The sequence below is a fragment of the Bombus pyrosoma genome, linkage group LG7 (genome assembly GCF_014825855.1).
Source record: "Bombus pyrosoma isolate SC7728 linkage group LG7, ASM1482585v1, whole genome shotgun sequence".
Taxonomy (NCBI): Eukaryota; Metazoa; Arthropoda; class Insecta; order Hymenoptera; family Apidae; genus Bombus; species Bombus pyrosoma.
In genome coordinates this window covers 18168740-18193181 of record NC_057776.1, presented here as the reverse complement: position 1 = coordinate 18193181, position 24442 = coordinate 18168740, and the positions used below count along the sequence as shown (strand labels likewise).

Genomic DNA, 24442 nt, shown 5'->3' with positions numbered 1-24442 from the left:
TCAGGAACAAGTATATCCAATAGATATTAACGTAATAATAGTTGTATATTTTCGTTAATTATTCATTCGCGCGCGCATATCTTATAACTGGTTATTGAAAGTAATTGAATTCGGTTTACACGAATGGTAAGGATCGAGCAAATAAAAAGAAAAAGAAGAATGAAAAAGCGGAATAATTTGATAATACGGAGAGTAATGACACAACTAAAGAAGGACGTGTATGCGTGTGTTGACAGTTTGTAATATTTCAATTCCATTGGGATAAAATGTTCTCGTTTCTTTGCAAATATTCCGATATCGTCGTACATCGAACGCCTAATCAAGTTGAAATTTTAATAAAAATTCGATGATCGGATAAATTTTCAGAGCTAAGGTTACTACTCGTGTGCTGCTTTCAAAACACATATTTTCGAGCAACAGTTCGTTTACGGCATCCGCGAATGCTCCGTTTTTAGGCGGAGGAAGGGAAACATAGTTTTTAATATGGTATTTCCGAATGAGACGTTAAAGATCGCATTTTTAAAACGATGCCAACGAGAAAAGCGTGTTCTGTCTGAGACGGACACTTTCGCGCAACCAACACCACAAGCTTTTATAATGGAATAAATAAGTAACCGGAGTTTCTGTTTCCGCGTCAGACTGGCATTTTAATTTCCTCGAGAGATATTTCATCTTTCTGCTCTTCCTTCTATTTGCCACCTAACCGTTCGCCTTTCTGCGTTTCTAAGGTTTTCCTGTCTTCGTGTTTTTCTCGTCACAGCGCGAACCTGCCCCGCGCCGTTATTCCGCAAGAAGTATTATTTCACCTTCCCATTTAATTACACGTAATTTCGTGTTGCAATGAAAATAAAATTAAGAAGCAAAAAAGGAAAAAAGAACATCGGCACCTTGTACGAATTACGTAATCATAGGATAAAATTGATACGAGAATATCGAATAAAGCAGTATTGCTACACTATTTAATTCTGAGAAACCTTTTGCCCGATTTAATTATGCAAATTAAGTGCACAGCAGTCGAGCGAACGTTGCGCCGCCGTCAATATTAGTCCAGTGTCGAACAACATCGTAAACCAAAGTTCTATGTTGATTGGAAACTGATACAAAACAAATTAAACGGGCTAATCTATTGTCATCGTCAACAGACACTGTGTGTTCATATCGAAATCAGAACGACAGCGTATCGCTTCTCTTCTCTCGATTTTGAAAACTTCAAAGTTTGGGTACTCGGAAACTGTTCGCCCTTCGCACGATAAATCGCCGAGTAGACTTCGAATTTTTATAGGAAATTCGAAGGTGCAAAAGTGCACACGGTGCGTGTAATACGCGATTTCCATTTAGATTTCATTTCTTTACATATGTTACGACCGTTCGCGGAAAGACGCGATCGCGAGGAAAACGCGACAGCGAGAGGCGTAAATTCTCGCTACGATTCTGAAAATCGACGCCGCGAATCAGTCGTTCCCCTGTTTCGATTAGGATAACAGAGGCAGTTCAAACGATCGTCACACTGAATTAACAGGGTTAATATAAACTTGAATATTTAACAATATTTAAAGTTACAATGAACACGTCACAAATGATTTAACGATGATACAATTAGTTTGTTACTGTAATTCGACCCAACTTTATGATATTTCTCGATGTATTCGTTTGACTAAGCTCCCTCGATTTTATTCCTCCGAACCTCTCGATACATTCGGTTTGAATCCTCATTTGCCACTGAATGCCCTTCGATTTTGTCCTTCTCTGGCAGACGACCCCCACCACGCTCGGGTCTCGCAAACGTTCGCGCCTATGATCACGTATACCACCTTTTTTGTGCAGATAAAATAACGGACCGAAGGCGAATCGATGTTTCTAGAACTCGCTGCTTGACGACAACTACGCGTTTATCGCTACTTTGTGTATATCTCGACGGTCGTGTAAGACGATCTGTCCGCGACACTGTAGTACCAAGACGGTTAGGAACACGGGGTGATATAGTGAGCCTCGGGGGGTAACAACATGTGTTCATGAAAATATAGAAACGTATAAAAATCCACAGTCTATCAATAAGATTTTATCGGAATTAAATTTTAAAAGCGAAGGATGCGCGTTACACGTTCGAGTAATGGGCCAGTTAGTCGCTACGAGAACAAATTTCGGGTGATTTCACGTGAAACGAATGGCAGTCGTATTTGAAACCGCAATCTTGTTGGAAGTCTGGAAAAAGGAAACCCTCTTGCCCACTGCCCTCGTTTCTTTGTCTCCGGGGTTAGGTTCGCGGAGAAATTACAGGAATCACGAGATTTCTACGGATACTCGTAAGATTCAAAAGGGAACGTCGCTTCTTCGCTATTGAAATAGCTTCTCGCGAGAACGTCTCGGTGGTTACGCGACACTCGGTTGCTGAAAGTCGCGTATCCTTTCTTCCATATTGCTTCCGAATATTAAACTGGTTATGAAAAATGTCTGTACATAAATAGGAAACTTTTACGATTTATTACCGTAGTATTAGTAAAATGTATACCCTAAGGTCGCTACTATCATTCTGCGATTTCATCGATATTTAATTTCTCAATTATAGGAAAACAGATTATTTCGTCGTCTAAGATAATTCTATCTAGGGTATGCTCATTTACTTATCCAACTACCCATTTCTGTAATAGATCATTAAACACGAATTAATCTTCAGCTGGTGTCACCGAGTTATAAACGATAATAGCAATTTGGAGTAAATTTAATAAGACGTCGGAATGTTCTAGTGACCCTAAAGACACCTAATTTTTTGTAATCGTTTTAGTTCGTATCTACTTGGTTGTTGAAGTTTAATTAAAATTGATCTGCCACGACGGAAAAATATTAGCTGAGGATCAAAAGTACATTATCGTATTCGTCCGCTCATAGTGCAATATCGTTCGTCTTTATAAGCTCTTAATCCTTCGTTAAAGTAAATTTCTGACGAACGATCGAAAATTGTCGATCACGCGATAAGAACAACCCATAAATAGACGATAGATATTCGATCGTACTGCGAAATTTTACTCGCGTCGCTGTAAACGTGATACGAAAAATATTGGTGCGCCAGTGTCAGAGTAAAAATCGCTGCATACCGTGGAGTGAAACGGAAATATTATTACATGTAAATTTATACCGAATTAATCGCTACACGGTCGTCCTGGTGCAGACTACATTTTCCCTTTTCCGACACAATCCGTCCCCTATATGCATATATGCATGTTATATGAATAACGAATAATACGGAGATATTTATCACCTAGCGGTGAGATGATTCCAATGCTGCGGCATTTATTCAAGCAGGCCAATACGCGGCAGGCTAGAGGGCTGATTAATTAACGACTCTTGCGCATTCATGCTGTGACATTTCGTTATGCGAACGCGCTTTGTTACGCGGTTATTGCAGCACGCTAATTCATCTGATCAGCCATTTATTAGGTGTACATGCGGATAACGTAATTCCCGTGGGTATAGTGACGTAAGCAAACACAGAGAGCCCTTTGCTACCGTCAAAACGTCGTTTATCGGTTAGGTTAATGAGAGATTCTTCGAAGGTTTCCATGTACGCGACGCGTGAATTCGGTGTGCGAACGACGGTTGCTCGATAACGTGACGTTTTCGAGTAAATGGAATTTACCTGCTGACTGACGAATTTCGTCGTGTAATAATTCTATACTACGAAGTTTCATCCATCTGAACTCATTTCTTTTTTTTAATTTTCATACAGAGTACAGTGTGTACAAAATTCCTGTATCGAAATGAACTTTGTTATTAGTAAAAGAAATTGCGTGGACCAAATTGTATCTATCAGATACTTTCACAATGAACAAAAAATAAGAGGAACAGAAGTAAAAAAAATTCTATTTTAGCATTTAAGATAGCAAGAAGGCGAAATCTCGATTTTTCCACATATTTCCTGGCAGAGTGGGTAAAACCACAAAATACCTGATCTAATTTAACAAAGATAACATCGAAAACGATAAAGTTCTTCTGTTCTGCTGTATCCGAGCTTCTTGCAAGCAGCCGGCACCATATTTTCCCTGGTAATATACGCGGATATCATTTTTCTTCGACAATTTTTGTTTTTTCGCTGTTGCGGATTGTTCCAACTTCGAAGTAAGATTGTCTTTCTTTTCGCTCTGAAAGTAGCGAGTAATTCATTTTTGTATTCGAGGGATGTCGGTTTTTCCAGCTACGTAACTTTTTGTTTCTAACCTGATGCGAAGACGACAATGGCCAGCAAAAATTTTTGAGATACAATGTGATTAGAAGCTCTTAATAAATACTGTCGTATAACTTATCTACCGATTATCAAAATATGGTAGTACAACTCCAAAAGCGATCGAATGTAAAATAGAAACGCTTGAAAATAGGATAAATCCCAAGAACTACAATAAAATACAATAAATTGACGATTCATTAAGACCTATGTCGTTTACAGCAAGACGCTGTCGATGCAAACTTCGATACAGCAGAAAACAATTGCAAAACGATCATAGGACTTTTTGAATTAATTACGAAAATATTAATTACGATATAGTGTTTTACCTAGGTATGCGGTTTTGCATAGGTACCGCCTGCATGTTGTATTTTGACGTCCGTTTTATTTTATTAGAAAATAATAAAGATTTATTTATGTAATGTATACAATTTGACAAATAAAGAAGATTTATCGATGTAAATTACCTTCAGAATGCTCTTTTTCGAGGTTAATGTCAGGCAAAGCCAAGTAAAAACCGAAGAAAGTGTTCGAAATTTCAAATTTAATTAAAACATATCATTTTGTGACAATTAAAATTGCCAGTTCATAATTGCCAACTCATCGGTTTCTAAAAATCTGAACACGTAACAAACGCTAAAACCAAATATAAAAATGATTAACAAGAGACATGTGAGAATTAAATAATATTTGCTTCCAAGTAACACAACGTAGAGAGGATAGAAAATAATAGAAAATAATTTTATTCGACTATTACGTGTCTCCTGTTGATCTCTTTTCTTTTGGAAAATAGTTTCATCGACGCAGTTCTTGTCTCACACTTGTACAACTTTCAAGATCACTCAGCAATCTAATCGAGTCTAATCAGCTCTTAGGTCAAGCAACAAGAATCACCGCGAGGGTAGTAACCATTTTAGGGGAAAGTTTAAAATGCAGGGTAATCCTCGAAAGACGCGTACTCGTACGAAATTGACTGTTACACCGAACGTTTAAGAGACGAGCTTGTAAAACAGTAACTACGTTCGTATTTATATACGAATCTAGTGGAACCAGATTAGTTAATGGCAACTGTAAAACAAGAGATAAAATCCCGTCGTTGGAGACTCTCCTTTGAGGATTTATTTTCTACTCGAAGGTAGATTGTGTGTATATATGGGCTTTTAACATTTCGCCATTTCGAGTAGATTTCACGGTTCTGTGATTTCCAAAAAGTCGGAATTTCGAATATATACTGCGTCCCATGTATGAAAATGATGTATTTTATGTAGAAAATCTTTGTTGCTGAAAATAAATGTAAAAGATAGAAATGAAATACTAGAGTTCAGAATGTAAAATACATAGGTACGAACATCATCGTTTTCATATTTACATTTTATTTACAGTATCGGCACGAAAGTAAATTTGCGATATTTGACTCGCAAATAAATGCAACGAAAATTTGTGATTCCCCCATGTAGTATGTAGATTTTAAAATAATTTAATTCGCCAATTAATTTTATTTATCGATGAGGTAAATTTCGATCTGGATCTTTAACGCGACCACTTTATCAAGAAATTCTTGCAAATGGGAAAAGTATCTAAAGTTCAGCACGTCAGCCAGCAATGCTCGATTTTCATTCTGCGAATAGATTCGATTTCGATCGATCAATAAGTTTCGTCTTCGCTCAACGACTTAATCTCCTGTCGCGTATTTCTTGGACATTGTGGTTGTGGAAAAAGCACAACCAAAAGATCCATCTCTCTATCGTGAAATTCCCCAAGTTCACCGATCGGTCTGTTAACGACCAGGTCTTACAACATAACGACTTATCTTGCGACTGATCTCTCTCAGATATAAAACGAATTGAGAAAATATATTAGAAATTTCGAAACCTAATTAAAGAGCTTTCTGGAAAACGGCCTACGACAGGAAATCGTTAATTGCGCGAAGCGAGCGGGAAATTTTAATTTTACCTTTTTAACGATAGCTACGTTCGAATTGATAATTACAACGGCACCGAAGGAACTTTCTTCCTTCTTACGTTTACAATATAAATACAAACTTCCTCATACAACTTTAAGTTAGAATTTCAAATACGATTCTCCCATTCGTTATTGCGTAAGTAGCTACTATCGCGTCCAATTTATACAAAAAACACGATCTTCGTTTCAACGCAACTGTAATTAAAGAAGCAACGATTTCAAGAATATAATTACACCCTACTGTTCGTATTTCACGTTTTCATGCTTTCAGTTCGTCATTCAGACATAAAGCCAACATTGAACGTTGTCTGGCGTTTTCCGCCTGGAGCGCCCTAACAAAATCTCAAAGAAAATTTCTCCCTCAGGAAACGTCGTTTCATCTTCCACGCATCTCGGTATTTCTCGATGAACTCTGACGTGATACGAGAAGCATTCGTCGAATCCGATTTCCAAACGAAACATTAAGCATCGATATTCGATCCGCAAGTTCGTCATATTCTCCACATACGCTACAACATTATATATGTCGGAGATGAAAGGACACCGGAGCCTTTCCTTTGGAATTTTGGGAAAATCCTCTAATACTTTAGCCTAGACTCTATCATAGCCGTAATTAAGCAATTGTCATCGTTCAATCCGATTGTATTTATTCGAGATTTGTGATAGTGGGATTGGGCTCGAGATGACACAATTGGTCGCCGAACGTAGTCCCACGGTCACGGGATGGACGTTTTGCCTGACGGAGGTGTGCAGTGGTTGTATGGTTCTCCCTAGAAACGTGGTTGTGGCGTCATACGGCCTCGAGAACGGGCCTAGCCACCTGTGATTTTGCCTTGGAGGTGTCAATATTATAATGGGACACAGGTTGTATTAATAATCGAACTCCAGGCAGAAGCTGCCTAGCAACGGCGATTGGAACTTTCTCGATGCTTCCAACCAGTATATAACAAACGAACGCAATCGTAAAGGAAGGAAAATTTTCATCGGTCTATTATTCGCGCGATCGCCTTGGAAAGTTACACATCGAGCAGTATATACCGAGCGTCCCAGCAAGCGTATTTTGTGCTTCAAAGTATTCTACGTTTAGCAAAGAGTTATCCCGTTGACCGTGGATTCGTTATTGAACCCAAGAACATTGTCAATAGCATGTCGCGTGTCTAGACACCACGGTTATTCGTCAAACTTTGTAAAAAGTCATATTTATACGTGTAAATATAATCTCCGTTGTAGAAAACGATGGCTAATTCAAATGAAGAATTGTTACGCGCCCTCGATTCTAACGATAACCCGACATATATATATTATATATATTTTCTATATATATATAGATATATTATATATAGAAAGAGAGAGAGAGAGAGAGAGATAGAGAGTCACGATACCACAAGCCGGTGTATTTGATGGATGGGGATGTTTATGGGACCCAGGCGCACGAAATAAGAGTAATCGATGAAAATTGACGATCAGGGTAGGAAGTGGAAAGCCGTAAGAGATCTCGCCTCCTCTTCTGCACCCTCTTTCGCAGTCATCCCTTACAGCATCGCTGGCTGTTCCATATCTCTGAGATTGCACGAATAAAAGGATCTCGATTCCGCGTCACGTGCCACTATCTTGGAATTCTTTTTTCCTCGAGAGAAGGAGTCGTCTTCGAAGGAGAAAATCGCGTGTCGCGGAACATATCGGGCTCCTGCACCGATGGTAATTGTCGTTTTGATTAAATCGGTCTCCTCTCGCCAGGAAATCGACCTTTTATTTCGAACAGTCGATAAGGTGGTTTCGATACGTGTAGCTCAACAGCTGTCGTCACTTTCTTCCGGCGAGTTTAAAGATATTTCTTCTTTTCTTGTCTTTTTTTTTCTTTTGTTTCTTCTTTCGTCAGGACAGTTAAAACGCAAGTGTCACGGGAAGTAAGAGACGATATTTATTTTATGGGGATTTGTCGAAGTCAATTTCAATTTGTAAATAAACCAGAAAGGTAGATAAGATTTAGAAGATCGTTAAAGTCTCTTTCTCTTTAAGAACGCGTCTCTTTAATAATCACAATATTCTCGAATTCAAATCCATTTCCTGTGGCGTTGAAATTCTTAATGCAGCTTTTCATTTCTCAACTCTCAACATCTCCAAACTCCACTTTTCGATGATCTTGTATTCTCCATGAAATTCCTAGTGCTAAGCGTTGGATAATTTATCTTAGCTTTTCAGCCGCTACCACTTTTCTACCACTAGATAGAACTATGATCGTAAACGTTAACTAAATCGTCAGACAAATAAAATTAATTAATTCAATGTGCGTTTCTTCACCATCTATTTTCCACCTGAATTTGTAAAGGTGGTGAGCCTTGAAGATTCACAGCCTTCGAGTGATAAACGATGTAAACGTTGAAATTAACAGAAACGTGTTTCTTGTTTCTATTGGAAATCACTACTGACATTTACATCGTTTATCTTCGCGATTTTTATTATACGATAGACTGAGAATCATAATGGTACAAGTCTGCGGTAATTAAAGGAAGAAAGAGGAAAGGAAAGGAAGTATTCATTGGGGATACGCTAATGGGCTCATCAGTAAGGCCACCTAGCAGGATAGTAGAAGCCAGGACAAAGGATGAATTTTGAATGAATTAGAAAAGTGTGTTTAAGCGTACAGTTTCCTAATAGCGAGTACAGAAACGTTGCTACAGGAGAAAATTTCGAGCAAGTTAGTCTACGTATATCTCAATTCTCAAACGTTTGACTAAAATCCACGTAGCTGCATAGTCAACAAAGTTGCAACTTCTTTCCTCTGCCAAGACATATTTTCGTAACTTTAATAAATAGACAAAATTCGTTGTAACGACAAATGCAAAACTTTATCTCAAGTAAAGTGACACGGAGCACTGACTTAATTTTTCCGCCATAATTTCTAGAAAACATATTCGTTTATTTCGTTAATTACATAAAATATAGTAAACACATAAAAATAAAGAAATACATAAAATATAGAAATCTCACTAAATCGGTTTACTCTTTCGATTGAATAAACACGATTACGATTAGGTTACGACGAGACAAAATTATTTCTCTCATGATTCACGATGAAATGAAAGAAAGAACAAATAAGACGTAGCTTAAAAATATCCCGCTTCTACGCCAAAATAACACCAGCTCCGAAACGAAATTATGTTTGCACGTGATATTTCCAGCGGCGAAGTTCTTCATACCATAAGTCCATTACAGCAAAGCCAGCACGAGAAAAAGAACGATATCCCGCAGAGTCTTTCCTCTTTTTCTGGCGATTCGAAGAGAAAACGAGTGCCATTAATCGTACGGGTGGAAAAAAAGGCGTGGAAGGGCAGGGGAGTCGCTCTTACAGTCCCGCAAGCGGCAAAACCTTGCCTCGAAGGGACAGAATGGTACCAAAATGACACCAAGATCCTGAAAAGCATCGAAAAAGTGGATAGAACAAGAGAACTGTGTGGCGCGTTGTCACGGCACCATCGAGGTCACCGCAGACAAATAGGCTTGCGTCACTTTTAAAATGTCCTTCCGGCTTGACAGACGCGAACAGAGGGTGGAATGCACGGTGCACCGCAGCCACCCTTCGAATCTCTTCCACCTTCGCTTCCGGAGAAGCGTCTTTCTCTCGTTCCCCGGACAGATAAACGAATAGCAGAGACCAGAGTGCTTGTGAATCATCCTAATTTTCCGTCTTGTGAACCTACTCGGTCACGCATACGAGGATCACACGGAGTTGATGTAGTAGTACGTGAAATATGGCGATCCGGATGGCATCCGGAAAGTAGGAAAAATGAGCCGAGATCAATCGCGATAAAATAGAGTAATGCGCGTTTCGTTCCGGTTGCTTGATAGGTGTAAAAATTGCTGCAAGAAAGAATCGGATAAAAATGTTTGTATATCGATCTGCGGGAAATTTGGTATTTGTTTTAATGAAAATTACGGATGCGGTGTATTGATGTTAGAAAACGAATGGCAATACATTTAGAAGAGTTTTAGCAAGAACGGTTCTCGCTGGTCATATCTGACAATAATCGAGATGCTATGATCTTAAAATAGGAATGGTACAGTCCTCACATACAATAAGAAAGTTTCAAATTGATATATTATATATAATTGTATATCAGCAATAGCGATTTTTGATAAATAGCTAAAGATTTTGCCTAGAGTGCGCGTAGTATATTTGTTACGAACACCAAATGGATTTCCTGAAAAATGTAAAGGAAGCTTGGTCTCTTCCGAATAAAAATATCAACCAGACCGAATAATTACGTAATTTTTGAACTTTTGAATTTTCTTCTACTCGCTATGTGATGTTTAGTCATTGGCATAATGTTTTAGTTATTTTCCATGATAAGAATAACAGAAAGGAAGTGGCAACGATTGATCTTCCTTTCCCATTCTCTAGATAGATGGATAAATGGGTATTCTCGAATATTCCCTGGTCCTCGATCATCGCCATCGCCGATCTGCCAAGACGGCGGATAAAGGAAAATGGAGTTTACGAAACTATCGTCCGGATAAGATAGAGACTAAATCATGCTATCACACATACCATAACCATTTGTCATTAAAAGAAATTCGAACAACGATCTTTGTTGCAACTTCGGACATCTCTTGATTACGCTTCGATCGTTTGATAACGAAAGAAAAGGATTTCATCGCTATCTGTATATATTTTCATGTATTTTTGATTACTAGGCGGATAACGAGGGAACAGCAGTGTTACTAATTTTCCATGGCTATTAGCAATCCTCCGAGAAGGTTGGACTCTTTCGTGCTACGTGAACCGATGCACCACACTAACCTTAATGAAATAAAATTTCCTCGATAAAATCTCAGACGTGCAGAACCCTAAATATCGAACTCGAAATCACTGTGACGTTGCAGAAACATGAGATACTGGGTATGAAAATTCAAACGTAAAATTTGGAAACGGAGAGTTCGAAAGTAGAAAAACGTAATGGCACTGGACCAAAGTAGCGTGACTCAAAAATTATGAAAACTCAGATTGCATGATCGCGGAATCGTCCAATTCAAATATGAATAACTACTGTGAAGTAGTAGGACATGAACCAACGTAATACGGCGGTCATGGATCATGATCATGCTACGAACCACTCCGAGGATATTGGACCCACCGACAGAACCGCGAAGAAACTAGAACAACGACTTGAAGCGTAACGGGGTCATTATACATATGCAAGAAAAATATCAGTTCTCTGGACCACGCCTAGCAAAGCCATGGTGTAGTTGGATCTTTCCCAGCAGTACATCTGCATTACTGAAGTATTCTGGAAATTTTTGGACCACTCATGATGCAGAAACACGCGATCGCATGAAACGGGTAATGACTAGGCACAATGGGATTCTAAGATCACCGATTATTAAACCACATAGTAAAAACGTAGCGCTACGTACGATGGAATTCATAGACAATTGATTATTAGACCATGAATGAGATAGAAACGTATGATCGCGTGAAATAAGTACGACTACATACGGTCGTTCTCACGAAGTCATTCGTTATTGGACCACGCGTGAAACAGAAACGTATGATCACATGGAAGGCATAAAGATCCTTAAGACATTGATTATTGATATTGGACCATGCGCGGAATAGAAACGCACGACCATATGAACCACGTAAGACTGCAGACACTAGGATCATTAGGTCATCGATCAGCGAATCACACGTAAGGAGACACAAAAGATTACACGCGACAGTCCTGAGATCTATAATAGGATCCTAAATACTGATGTATGGTTCGATTTCAAGGTTGCTAAGGCATGTCTAGTAGCAGCAAGAAAGATAAACCACCGATCTACCCAAAGCCTAAGCTTTAAAGCCGAAGAGCTGCCAGCACCCGACCCGAAGACGTGATCCAACAACCACGTAATCCTAATAGACTCGGTCCTGCGACTCCATGATCCTGCAAGGCGTGATCTTACTATCCCATGACCCTGATAGACGTAGTCTAACGATTCTGTAATCCCGATAGGTGCGATCCAATGTCTCTGTGATTATACTGACACGAAAAGATCGAAGTGCTACCAGCAATGAATCTGGAAACGCTGTGACTACTTAAGAGTAGACCGCAAAGTTTAACCGAGATTGTGGCGAAAAGACATAATTCAGCGATTCTGTGAATTTATGATACTAGATATAATTTAGTAACCGTGAGGTTTGAGTAAGAACGACGTTATCACGCTAGGGTCCTTCCTACTGAGAATATAACCTAACAATCATGAGGACCCATTACGTATGATTCTATGACTCGACGATTCTACTATGAGTGGTTCGCTGATAATACGACGTAGTAACCAGGAGATGTTCCGGCTCTGGAGTTCTACTAATTGTAAGCGTGGTCCAACGACTCTCAATTTCTACCGACTATGATCCAAATGGTGCTGTGGCATTCTATTTCTTGCGCTCTTATAGCTATTATATATAGATGTATCTCGGTTTTCTTGGATATCAAGAAGCGTAAGAAAAGCTAAAAGATGTAAAAGGATTAGAGATCACGTGCCTGATATCATTGTGGCGTCCATATTATTCCACATTGAGTATTTGCGAAGCTTGCAATTTAAATAATATCGATCTACTTGAGAAAATAATAGCGTAGCATATTTTGTCGATAGCTTTTTATGCGGCACGTCTCAACGCAAACGAGTAACATGCGCAACTAATAAAAAGAGATCGAAGTTAGTCGTGGCAACTGCAACATTCCATCGTTAATTGGGTTACTGCTTCAATGTGTAAACGGCATATCGATCGAGTATGTGTGCGCACTTTTTGAGAAGAGAGAATTGAAACGCACGCAGGGATTTCGGATTGAACGAGGCGCATAAAGAAGATATTTGAAAAAGCAAATGGCGCTTGTTGCGAGCTCGTTCCATCCAGTTACGCGGTTATCGATTGGAACCTTGAACGTTCGATCTCCCGATTTTTTAGCGTTCCCTTTCGAATGACCAGAAATAAATTTGTTTACACATGGCTGGTTTACACATCTATTGGCGATATTACCCAACCGTATATTTTCTCCGTTTAATTTCTTTGCTCAATTCGTATTCATGGTTTTTCACTTAATTCCAGATGTTCATGTAAATTCACATCTTTACGAACACAACTAAAACTACTTGATATAATAACATAACTTTATTTTCTAAATATGACAACGAATACTTCATTTTGGACATTTCGTATGTTACGTTCGATGTAACTTTGCACATTTTCCAGAAGTACACGAACGTTCACAGTCTAATTCCAGGATATGTTATTACAAGGTAAAATTTATTTCACTCTCCAGATATACAATTCCGTTGCATTTCGGCGAATTGAAATTTTCCATAAGTCCATAGACGTACACTATGTACAGATTGTCAGTCGTTCATAATTTTTTATTTTATCAAGTTTCACCAACGCTATCGCGATATTCTAGAGTTGTAAATTCTGAAGTATGAGAGCTATATCACGCTATTTAATCGAAAGTTACATGTATCCTGTTAGCTAATGTTTCAACATCCAGCCTCGATATGTAATTTTAGTCTGACGAACATCTTTAATTATCAACATACAAGAGATTGCTTATCAAGCAACCGAGGCTTGAATTCCTCTGGTGTCCCAAACGTCGTTCAACCACCCCAGATCCGCACTACCTCGCTGTTAAATATTAAATAGCAGCGAGATGCAGACACAATGAAAGCACGCTCGTCTACCAAAGCAGTCGCGCGGAATTAGTCATTAGACGGGATAGACGCAAAATCTGAAGACAGAAATCTCCTCGTTGTCGACGTGTACTCAATTTGGTATCGCCCGAGACAACGAAATTCGTGTTTCGAACGAAATTAATTAAATCTTGCAAATTGGTCGAAGATACTTCTTCGCGTGCAATTAGATGCGATGTAGACAAACGACGTAACGTCGTTACGATTTCAGGTGGCACTCTGTAAATTGGCAGATTTATACTTCTCAAAATAAATCACAGTCGTAGAGTTTCGTTGGCGTGAAATCGTAGTAATGTCACATAACACGTCTGTACCGAGCCTAATATCTCTAACGAAATCATAACGAGTATGAATAATATCTAATGAAATCATCGTGCGTAGATATATTGGGTTGGAAACTAAGCGACTGCGGATTTTGTCATTAGGTGTTATCGACCAAATCCGCAACCACTTAGTTGCCAAGCCAATAGATCGATGCACTGTATTATTGAAAACGTAAATTTGCCCAGTCGCACCAAGTTACCAATCACCTTTTGTTTAATTCACAAAATTCATCATTAAATATTCGGTGTTTGAAACGTGTATCGACGAGGCAATTTTTTCGTTTTTGTAATAATTACAGCATCGAAAAGAATTTTATTAAGAAAGAGAAAGAAACATTTCAGAATATTATTATATCTGTTGGAAAACAACGATTTTCTTTTCTTTCAAAGCAACGTAGCATCGTATAGTTGATCGAAGTATAGAATCTCGAAAGACTATTGCACACAGCGATGGCTATTGGCGTGCTGGCATATGTACATACATTTGCACGCAATGCATCATTAAAAACATAAACTTGGCCAATCGTACAACGTCACCAATGCGAAACTGCGACAACGTCGGATCATTTGTTGTCCGTACCGAACTTTAAAGCTTCTTACGGTCAATTATCGAACAATAATTGTTCTTGACTAACCACAAACTCATCACTCGAGCTTACATTCGAGTCGAGTCGGGTTATGATAATAATTTTGCCAATCAAAAGCAACGGCGGGCAGTTAATTATATTCTGGTATTGCAGATTAAGCTGGTCCAGCGTAGGTATCCCGAAAGGAGTGACCAAACTTTTAATAATTATTATAAATAGCGCTGTAGTGCGATTTAATGCGTTCAAAGGGGCGATACGTGACTGGATCCCTGGAATTATGTAATGACTGGCGGAGAACAGTGAATTTTCGTGAGGGCGAATTCACGTGAAACGCATTTCTATGAATTTTAGAGAGGATGTTGAACATAATACTGTAAGACGTTTAATACAGATAAATACATAAGTTAATTTACTTTTACTTGTAATTGAAAAAGATTTTATATTAAATTTAATTGAAGTGCTGGCAGACGTTATCAGCAGCAAAAAAAGAAAAAAAATTTAAACGAGATCGCGACGCGTAAATGACGAAGCCAAGTGTCGCTCGTAATTACGCGAGATTCACGTGCAAGTCGTCCGACGTGTACGCTCGAGACTTAATAATATACAGCATAATGAGAATTTCAAGCGAACGTATCTCGCCAAAGAAGTAATAATTAACGCGCGGCTGATATAATCTCGGCATTTCAAGATCATGGTCCATTTCGTGTTAAAAGAGATTTCAAATGAAACGCGATCGTTAGGTGTAATTCGAATCCTTTAACGTTTGAAATTCTACAAATATAAATCCTCAAATTTATGCGCCATTTAAACCATAAACTAATTGCTTCGACTCAATTGCGAGATTATATAAAGTCTAATCTGAAGGGCAGAAATGATCGCGGCTTGGAAAAAGATGCTAAAATGTGCTATTGAAACGGCGTTTTTATTCAAACTGAAACGAAACCGTATGCATTGATCGAACCAGTACTTCCGCTTACTCGACTCGAGTACTTACGCAAGATGTTCCCGCTAAAACACGTTAAAGTCACGTCGCGGTTATTCGAAGCGAGTTGTTTAGCTTAATCGGCGGTTTCTCCGTACATCGGCCAACTTTCTTCTTTCCTCTGCCACCCTTTCGATCGCACCCGCGTTTAAAAGTATCCTCGTTGTTCTATTCGACCGCGAGAAAAACTTATTGGTAATCTGTACTCGCGATGCCCAATTGGCGGGAAATCTGTGTCTTTTTCTTCTAGGCCGCGTATCTCGTCGTACGCCACGCGTGCATTTTACCAAACAAACGCCATAATTGCGAGTACAACGGGGAAAAAATGAAATCGCGAGCACGAAAATAGAGACAAAGGCAAGCAGGAGACGTGTATATACCGTGAAAACTGTCGTACGTTTCATAATCTTTAGAGACGTCCTATTTTCAAGCCATGTTTCAAAGCAGATGTCAAAAAAGAGAGACGCGTTTCACGACCATCAAACAATAACGTCGTTCTTCTTGCGTCTCATTTTTTCCCGCTCGCCAAAACATATCGCCTGCACAGAGCCGCATAACCAGGGACGTTTCTTGGCATTTTCAAAGCTGACAAATGCTTCGTTTCACCTGTACCTTGCAAATCTAATTTCACAGATGGATCAAAGCGCTTTGTAAATCTTCTAAACGCGCGAGAACGTTTCTTAATTAACCGACGTTCGCGTTCTATCTGTGAAACGGCATACTCAAAGAGCCAATGCCTAGCAAAGGTTCGCGTTAATCCACACAGATGTTGGAACAGATAGAAGTGGAGACAAAGGGTGAACGGTCGGTCGGCGTAACAAAAACTCATTGTGAACGCGGCCAAGTGGCAATGGAGGTTAGAAGCGAGTGTAACGGAGGGCGCAGCAGCATTTTTCGCGGTGACACGCCGAAGAAATTCAGGGGCATCGGGAGCCTCACATGGGAGGGTTTTGGAGGCTGAGTAGGGAGCTTGCGCCTAGCCAGGCCGACTGGTTCGAGCTTGCGAGCTTGCGAGCATTCGAGCAGCAGCCAGTCGCCGGCTGCCGGGCCACGACCTCGCATCTCGTCTGGCTCGTACTACCTCTCATATCGAGACGTCGCGAACCACGCTTCTTCTATTCTTCTCGTATTTTATCTTCCAGTGTTTCATCGTAAAACCTTAACCACGCGAGTTCGAACGTCGACGCAGTTCGTCCCATCGTCGCGTATCAGTTTTTCCTTCTTCTTCCTTTCCTCGTTGCGTCCAACGTCCCAATGTGACGAACTTTCGACAAAAGTTTTCTCCAATCACGAAACAAAATATTTCGCCCAACAGTGTGAAAGTGAAACACGCAATCTCGGACAGAGCGAAGAAGAGGGTCGTTTCGGTCCAAGTGTCGATCGGTTCACGGAAGTTCTTCAGTTGAGGACCAATCGTTGTTTCGGCATGGCGAATGGGTGACAAGCACGAGACTCGTGATCCGCCGCGGGTTGTAGGTGTTTTTCAGCAACGGGGGAACCATGTGAGGCTACGACCATGAGGGTGAGCATCCTTATACCGCTATTTATTAACTTTACGTTACACGAGTCAGATTTTGCCTTTGAAATTGAAACTTATTCTTCGAAATTAGACCGTGAACGAATGGTAGCAGAATTCTTGTATCGTAATTTTTGACTGAGAGTTTAAGTAACCGAACGATGCTTTTCTGAAAGTTTGAAGGTTCTTGAAACCGAAGCAAAACTTCGTACCATGATATATATATATGCGCTACCTGGACGTGTTTCCGGCTTAAACGAGATGTAAATAAATAAAAGGGAAACGATCGAGTTACACGAAAGACGGAGTGTCAGCACGAATTTTCTGTATTACCGCGTTTGCTCTGTACGTAACCGTTTAAGCCCACCCGTTGCGCGCGCTGATTTATCGCGCGCTGAACGAGCCACGCAGCTTTGAGCTGTAATTATTTTCACGTGACTGCTGTCAGGATTAAACTCTCGTCCCCGATAGGACGTGTTTTTGCGTTACCTCGTGTTCCCCGCGTATTAGTTTGACCATCAATTTATGTTCTATATTTTTTCCTTTTTTTAACGTTGCATGAAGTCTCGCAGGTTGAAGGAGCTTCGCTGGTTTCTGGGTTATTTAGGTCCTACTTTTTTGAAGTATAGTTGAATCCACCGGCGACGAGGAGTACTTCGTATGTGTTCGAAATTATATAGTTGCAGGATCGTTCGACTGTGTTGTATCGTGGTTTATTCGGAATTTATTTAACGCGCTTCTCTTCTGGCAATAAACGATAGCAAAATTCTTAGATCGTCTTACGACGTTTGGTTCAGAATTTGTTGAAATTTCGTAGCAAGAATTTATCTAATAGAGCGTTGTTCTTGTGAAAGTTTATGTGTTTCTCTTCGAAATTGGACTGTCACTAAATAGTTGGAGAATTCTTAGGTCGCCTTACACCGTAATATTTGCACGAGGATTTATTTAGTCGAGTCATGTTCTTGAAAGTATGTACGGTCTTCTTATTCTTCGTGTCACTCACGTCGCGATTTTTAATCCTAAAAGTCGCAGAATCTTGATAAGCGTTTCGGAAGTAAGGAAGCTTTTGAAAGCTCGGAAATTAGTTCGTTACATCGAGATCATAAATTGAGCACGTTGGACATCCTTACGCTGTATTTTCCCAAACTTCGTTAAAGGTTCTTCGTTTTCCAGACGTCACGACCTTGCGTCGTAGATCTTAAAAATAAATTTCGGAAGGCAGAAGCTACGAAACATACCGTTTCGAAGAAACGTAATTCACGGAAGTAGCGTACAATTATTAACACGTAATATTTATATTCGAACTACGCTTTATGCAAAACTTTATCGATAAAGATGAGCTACAGTCGTAACAATATTTAAATTGTTTATACACAGAAGATAGCGTGGATTACAGATGGAGCATGGTAAATTTGTAGTAAAGACGTATTTCATTATTATACGGTATAATGTAAACTCTGCTAGAACGTATTCAAAACACTTTCCTGGTATAATCTCACAGTATTACTAACATTCGCTGTTTCTGCATGCGCGTATGAAGTTTATTACGTAATTCTGATATTCCCATTTATAATAACAACGGGTTCCGGACAAGTGAACAAATAAATTTCATTATTTTAGCCATTTCTTGAATCTCTCTAGTTCTATTTTTTCTACGGCAACTACAATTACGTCATTTCTCTGTTTACAATTCATTAGCAGGATATGATTCGAAATTGCTAAATTTATTTCAACCGTAGGAAATATTAATCGCCGTCTTGTATAACAATCGCATTGTTATTATACATGTTGTTGAACTTCGTATTCTAAATAACACATTCGTCGAATCTTGTTTCTATATCGGTAAACTATTGCATTAAAAATTAATCTACTCGATAAAGTTCGTTTCCGTAAAATTTCTTATCTCTTGCTAATCTTACTGATAATGACCGAAGCCCTCCTAATCTATGCTTAAATTTTCAAACGAATATCTCGATCGATTTAAAAACCGTAACAATCCGAAGAAGACCATTACCTTTGTTCCTCGTCGTTTGAGGCTCAGGATCCAATAACAAGTGGCTGGTCACAGTGAAAGTTTGGTAAACGTAACATCAAAGATGAAACGTTAATATGAAACGTTGATCAAACACCTTCATTTTGAGATCGGAGAAAATTGCGCGTTTGCGATATAAGATGAAAGCCATGATATTAGGGAGAATCAAATCCTCGTTGCGTATTTGCCAGGTAAACGAAATTTTGCTGGATCGATTAAATCTATCATGAGATAGCGGCCGCTTAATTGGTGTTTTCCCAAGGAAAATACAGGAATCAATTGGGGGGTATCGAGGCGCGCGAGGGAAACGGCTCTACTAATTTTCACGTAGTCACGATTTCCGAGTAGAGCTGCTCGAGGTTTATTGTCTTCGTCGAAGGGAGTCGGTGTGCGAGCGGCACGACTGGCAAATTAATTCTTGTTATCGATCAACTAGACGCGATCCGTCTGCGGCTTTGTTTCGGCTGGAAAGTCGTCTACTGGAGATGAGAAAATGCCCGAAATCTTGCTCGTTGCGATACCGTAGCGTCCGTGGTAATTTCGCGACTCGACGAATAATCTCGCAAGAACTTTTTCCCTTGTCAGCCTCGAGGTAACCAAGTAACTCGAAAAATTAGCGATAAGTGATATAGAGATAGTGTATGTTATTATTAAGTTCTTAATGATATATTCACGTTGCAATAATCTACAGAAGCTTATTCTGCAACTGTAAATATACTTACAAGTTAATATGTATTTAGAAGAATTACAGGCTCTCATTGTACAATATTTAATTAATTAAATTAAATTAATTAAAATTAATATTGAAAGTTCTTACAACTTTGTAATTTATCAAATTTCCTTCGCTTTATTACTGCTGCACCAGAGAATCTGTTAATATGAAAAAGCTAATGTTACTTCAAAGGGATGCATGTAATGCTCATACGTGTATGAAAAATTATAGGTATAGTTGTGTATTATCAAGAGCTTAACGTTAGCATATGTACGTTATCTTTTTCCTGCGAGGTGTGTATTTCAGCACGTTATTTATAATTGTGCTATAAATGTTATTAAATTTGTAAATTTTATTGTTATACGACATAAATTATATATATATAATATTATTCATAAGAATCTTTCATAAAAAATTAGGAGAAATATTCGAAGCAGAAAGCAGTCGAATATCTGCCCTTTATATGTACGTTTAATTAAATGACGAATGCATTAGCACGTTTAATTAGGATAAAGTAATTAGTACCATTCTATACACTGTGTTCTGTACACTGACTTACCGAATATTCTGTATATTATAATGCGTTCATATCCAACATAATCTTTCCTGTTAATTCCTTCCTGTTCTACTTATCTACCCGTTAATTCTTTTTCCTATTACTTGGAGAACGTATTTGCAAATAAAACTTTCCCGTTAAATACTGGATGAGAAAAAACCCTTAATTAAAATTCCTGTAAATTCCAAGACGATAAGAAAATTTCACAAAAGGCTTCACAAAAACTTCCACCATCTTCTTCGCGATACTACAATTACCTATTCACCGTGTACCAGTAAGTATACCATAGAAAATACTTAAAGAGGCTCAAACTTATCGTTACAAAATTTCGTCGATAGACAAAACCGTGGCCCGGTGCACTGTCTTCCGTCTTGGTTCGCTAACTCGAGCCACGAGGTCGAAGTTTTCGCCACCCCTGTTCGAGACAAGTTCTTTCCCAGTTTCGTTTACCGAGGAAACTCGCAGAGATTCGATTAACAATCATCTCGGCTCCCACTAGGCGAGCTTTTAATTGAAAGATTGCATAGTTAACGTCAAGGAATATTCTCCATCGACTATTCGGTTTACTCGAAAGTTTCTAAAAGACTCCATTAACTGCGACGATAGTTCGAAACCGAGAGATCGGTCGATCTGTGAAATCCGGATGGATTTTTCGATCGCGTATCGTCAAAGCGATGCCTCCACTTCGGAAAATCGCGTGGTAGATAAAAGAGCAGAGAGGGAGAGAGAGGAACAGAGGAAGAAGAAAAACGATACAATAAACGTTGGCCGTGAACGCGGAACAGAGGCGAAAGAACGGTAACCTTGCCCTAAACATGACCAAGAAATTCCGCGATGACAGCCGTGTTATTTCTCATTTACGAAACGAGCTAAGGCTCTCCTGCAAGTCATTTCAAACAATTTTCTTGCACGCCGGTAAACTTGGCTGGCTACGGGCAAACCGTAAATATTCTCAGATACGGCTTCCGTGAAAATACAGTGAAGGGAAGCACTCGCGTTCCGAGGCAAACAATTCTCTCCCTTGTACTTCCTTTGATCTGTATGTCGATACTGGAATCTACGAATGCGAGCTGGTATTCGTTTACCTTTTGACAATCTCTCTCACTCGTTTTCAATAGCCGACATCGTGAAATTAATTAATCGTAGCAGCCATTGTGTTTTAATATTATATTACACGCAGCAAATAACGTGAAATTGTCGTAATAATATTGTATTATATTATTGTTATTATTAATACGTCGTAATATTATTATGTCGTGTTATTAATTGTCATCGTGTGTCTTCGGAATCGTCAACTGCTACGGTGATGTAATAACTTGATAAATTATGATTATACATTGTGAGTAAAAATATTACAACGAATACATTATTTGGGATATTTTAAACATTTGCTTCTGTATATCTCTGCACGTTTGATCTCTCAATAATACAAAGACTCGATTTAATCGAAGATTATTACATTTAACGTATGTCATTTTAGAATAGAATTATAAGAACACTTGTAACGCCCGAGATACTTGAAGATCCCCAGTAGTATTAGATTGTCTGAAAAGTTTCTTTCGTTTCCTTTATATTAGTTTATTGAATTATGCACGAACGTAATAATAGAAATAGAACGATCATACCTAATTCAATAAAATAATATAAAACAGAAATTGTTGTTCGTCCATTACCACCTTATGAAACGACAGAAATTTTTCGGACAACCTAATACTTAAGAGACGACGCAACTTTGCTAAACATGCGTCATAGTTGGAGCATTCTTTGTCACCCATAATACGTATTTTTTTTTAGATGTGAAAGAACCAAACAGTATATTCAGAATATTTAGGCTAACTTTCTTACTTGAAATATCCAAGATGTTTTCAGAAATTGTATCATTTTGAGATAATAATTTGTTAAGAGAGATTAATAAGATTAATAAGATACATTTTCTCTAATGGAGAGATACAGCCACTTCTAAGATCATTTTCATAATACTGAACCTACAATACTGAACGCTTCGAGACAGTAAAAAGATCAAATAAATAAGTTAAATGAAATATCCTTTATATTTTATTTTATTCCTTTCTTTATTAAGAATTTAATTAAATATTCGCGCAGAGTAATTTAAGAGAGAGAGAGAGATATCTGCATTATTTTCCTTGCCTTGATTATTCTTCTTATTCCATTATGAATTCACGATACTGAATTAGAGAATTTGCGAAAGTATGACGAGAGAAATTCTTCGAGCAACGATATTTCGTTTCCATGAAACGAAAATTGCGTTCGCATTTTCCTTTGTACCGGCTTTTGTGACATTTCTATTGAACAGGACGTCTGGATTTGAATGAAAGAATTGCATCATTTTCTTTCCTTTGTACCTTGTTCCCTGTCATCAGGAAACAATTCGTCAATTATTTAGACGACGTAAAATCGACTGTTCGAATTTATCGCTTTCTAGCAGAGCTGATCCATGAAATTTTAATTTCAGAATTGTTAATATGTAGCTACATTGGTTCACTGTTTCGTAGATACAGCTGTTTACGTCGATATGAAAGTAAACATTTGTTTCACCGATGATGTACGTATATTGGGACGCGTGATAATCTTCGTACTTTAATTGCTTTCGTTTAATTGATACTGCGATGAATTATGATTGTTTCTCTTATATTTCAATGTCATCGAAACTTCGAAATACAATATTCACGAAATACAATGTATCGTAAATTAATAATTTGAAGAACGGAAAGAAATAATTCTTTCGCCAGGGAACTTTCAACGATTCGACGAAATTATTTGCGGGGGGAAAAAAGCGTGAAATGTATTTTCGCAGCCAAGCAGTACGGATTTATTCAGTTTCCCGGCGTCAACGTTTACGATAGTTCGTTTGCGCGTCGATCGCATGCAGCACCGTTATAATAAATTTCGTTCGACGCGTCGCACAAATTTCGCGTTTCCCTTCGCGACAGAACTTGATTTCCGGTTCTTGTTCAACCCTGTGTTTGCATCCGGGGCTACGAACGACAATCAATCACTGTGATAATTAATGATGCCCATTTCTAATTATCCGTGTCCTTGTTACTGTTGATCAATATTCGTGCTTTCCATTCGATCGAGCCGATTCAACGTTGTAGATAGAATACCGTTCAGGAAGCATCTTGTATCGATTGTGCTTGTGCAATAAGTGTCGACCAGTTATCAATAAGCTTCGTAACGCTTCCTTAGTTAAAGCTAAATTACTAGATCATCCGCTATGGCTACAGAATATCTTCCATAATAGATGCATCTATTTACCTATTTTCAATGCTACATGTCATACAGGAAAATAAAATATTTTTTAAAGATGCGGTAACATGACGCGTACAGTTAGCTCGTTTTTTTATATTCTGTACGTGAACTGTAACGTTTGTCAATTTTGTTTGTAAAGTAGTTTGAAATGTAAAAACGAAACAAAGCAAAACATGTACGTTAGAATGAATATTTTACTGTACGTATAATTTGTTAAATTCCTACACGATGCTTACAAAATTTTAACGCCTATATACACACGATATTTATAAGAAATTAAAAAAAAAGTATCGGTGAGCATAAGGTAAAAAATACTGTAAAAGGGTCAAAATTGAAAGCAGCTTGTACGTACCGAGGGACGATGACGTCTCGTGCGTGCATGTTAATAGATATAACAATTGAAAATGTACCGACGATTCGCCGTAGTGCACAATATACTGAGATTCGAGCATAAAAATGTGTTTCTCGCGGTATTGGAAAAATGTATATAGCGGATGAAACGATTCGATGGAAAAGGGAAATAATTCTCGCGAGACGATCGTTAGAGGTACGTTATTTTTTTTC

At 38.6% G+C, this 24442-nt stretch overlaps 2 protein-coding genes across 5 annotated transcripts in view; one reads left to right on the top strand and one right to left on the bottom strand.

The window, feature by feature from the left end:
* LOC122569616 (mannose-binding protein C-like) overlaps window positions 1–24442 on the bottom strand; it is a 202486-nt gene that overhangs the window by 172746 nt on the left and 5298 nt on the right. The window lies entirely within an intron of this gene.
* The window catches only part of LOC122569613 (dipeptidase 1-like), a 229673-nt gene continuing 222068 nt past the window's right edge, over window positions 16838–24442 (top strand). For both annotated transcript variants that reach the window (XM_043730901.1, XM_043730899.1), the window contains exon 1: window positions 16838–17314. In XM_043730901.1, the coding sequence (XP_043586836.1) occupies window positions 17309–17314 (6 nt within the window). In that variant the 5' untranslated portion in view covers window positions 16838–17308. The remainder of the gene's footprint in view (window positions 17315–24442) is intronic.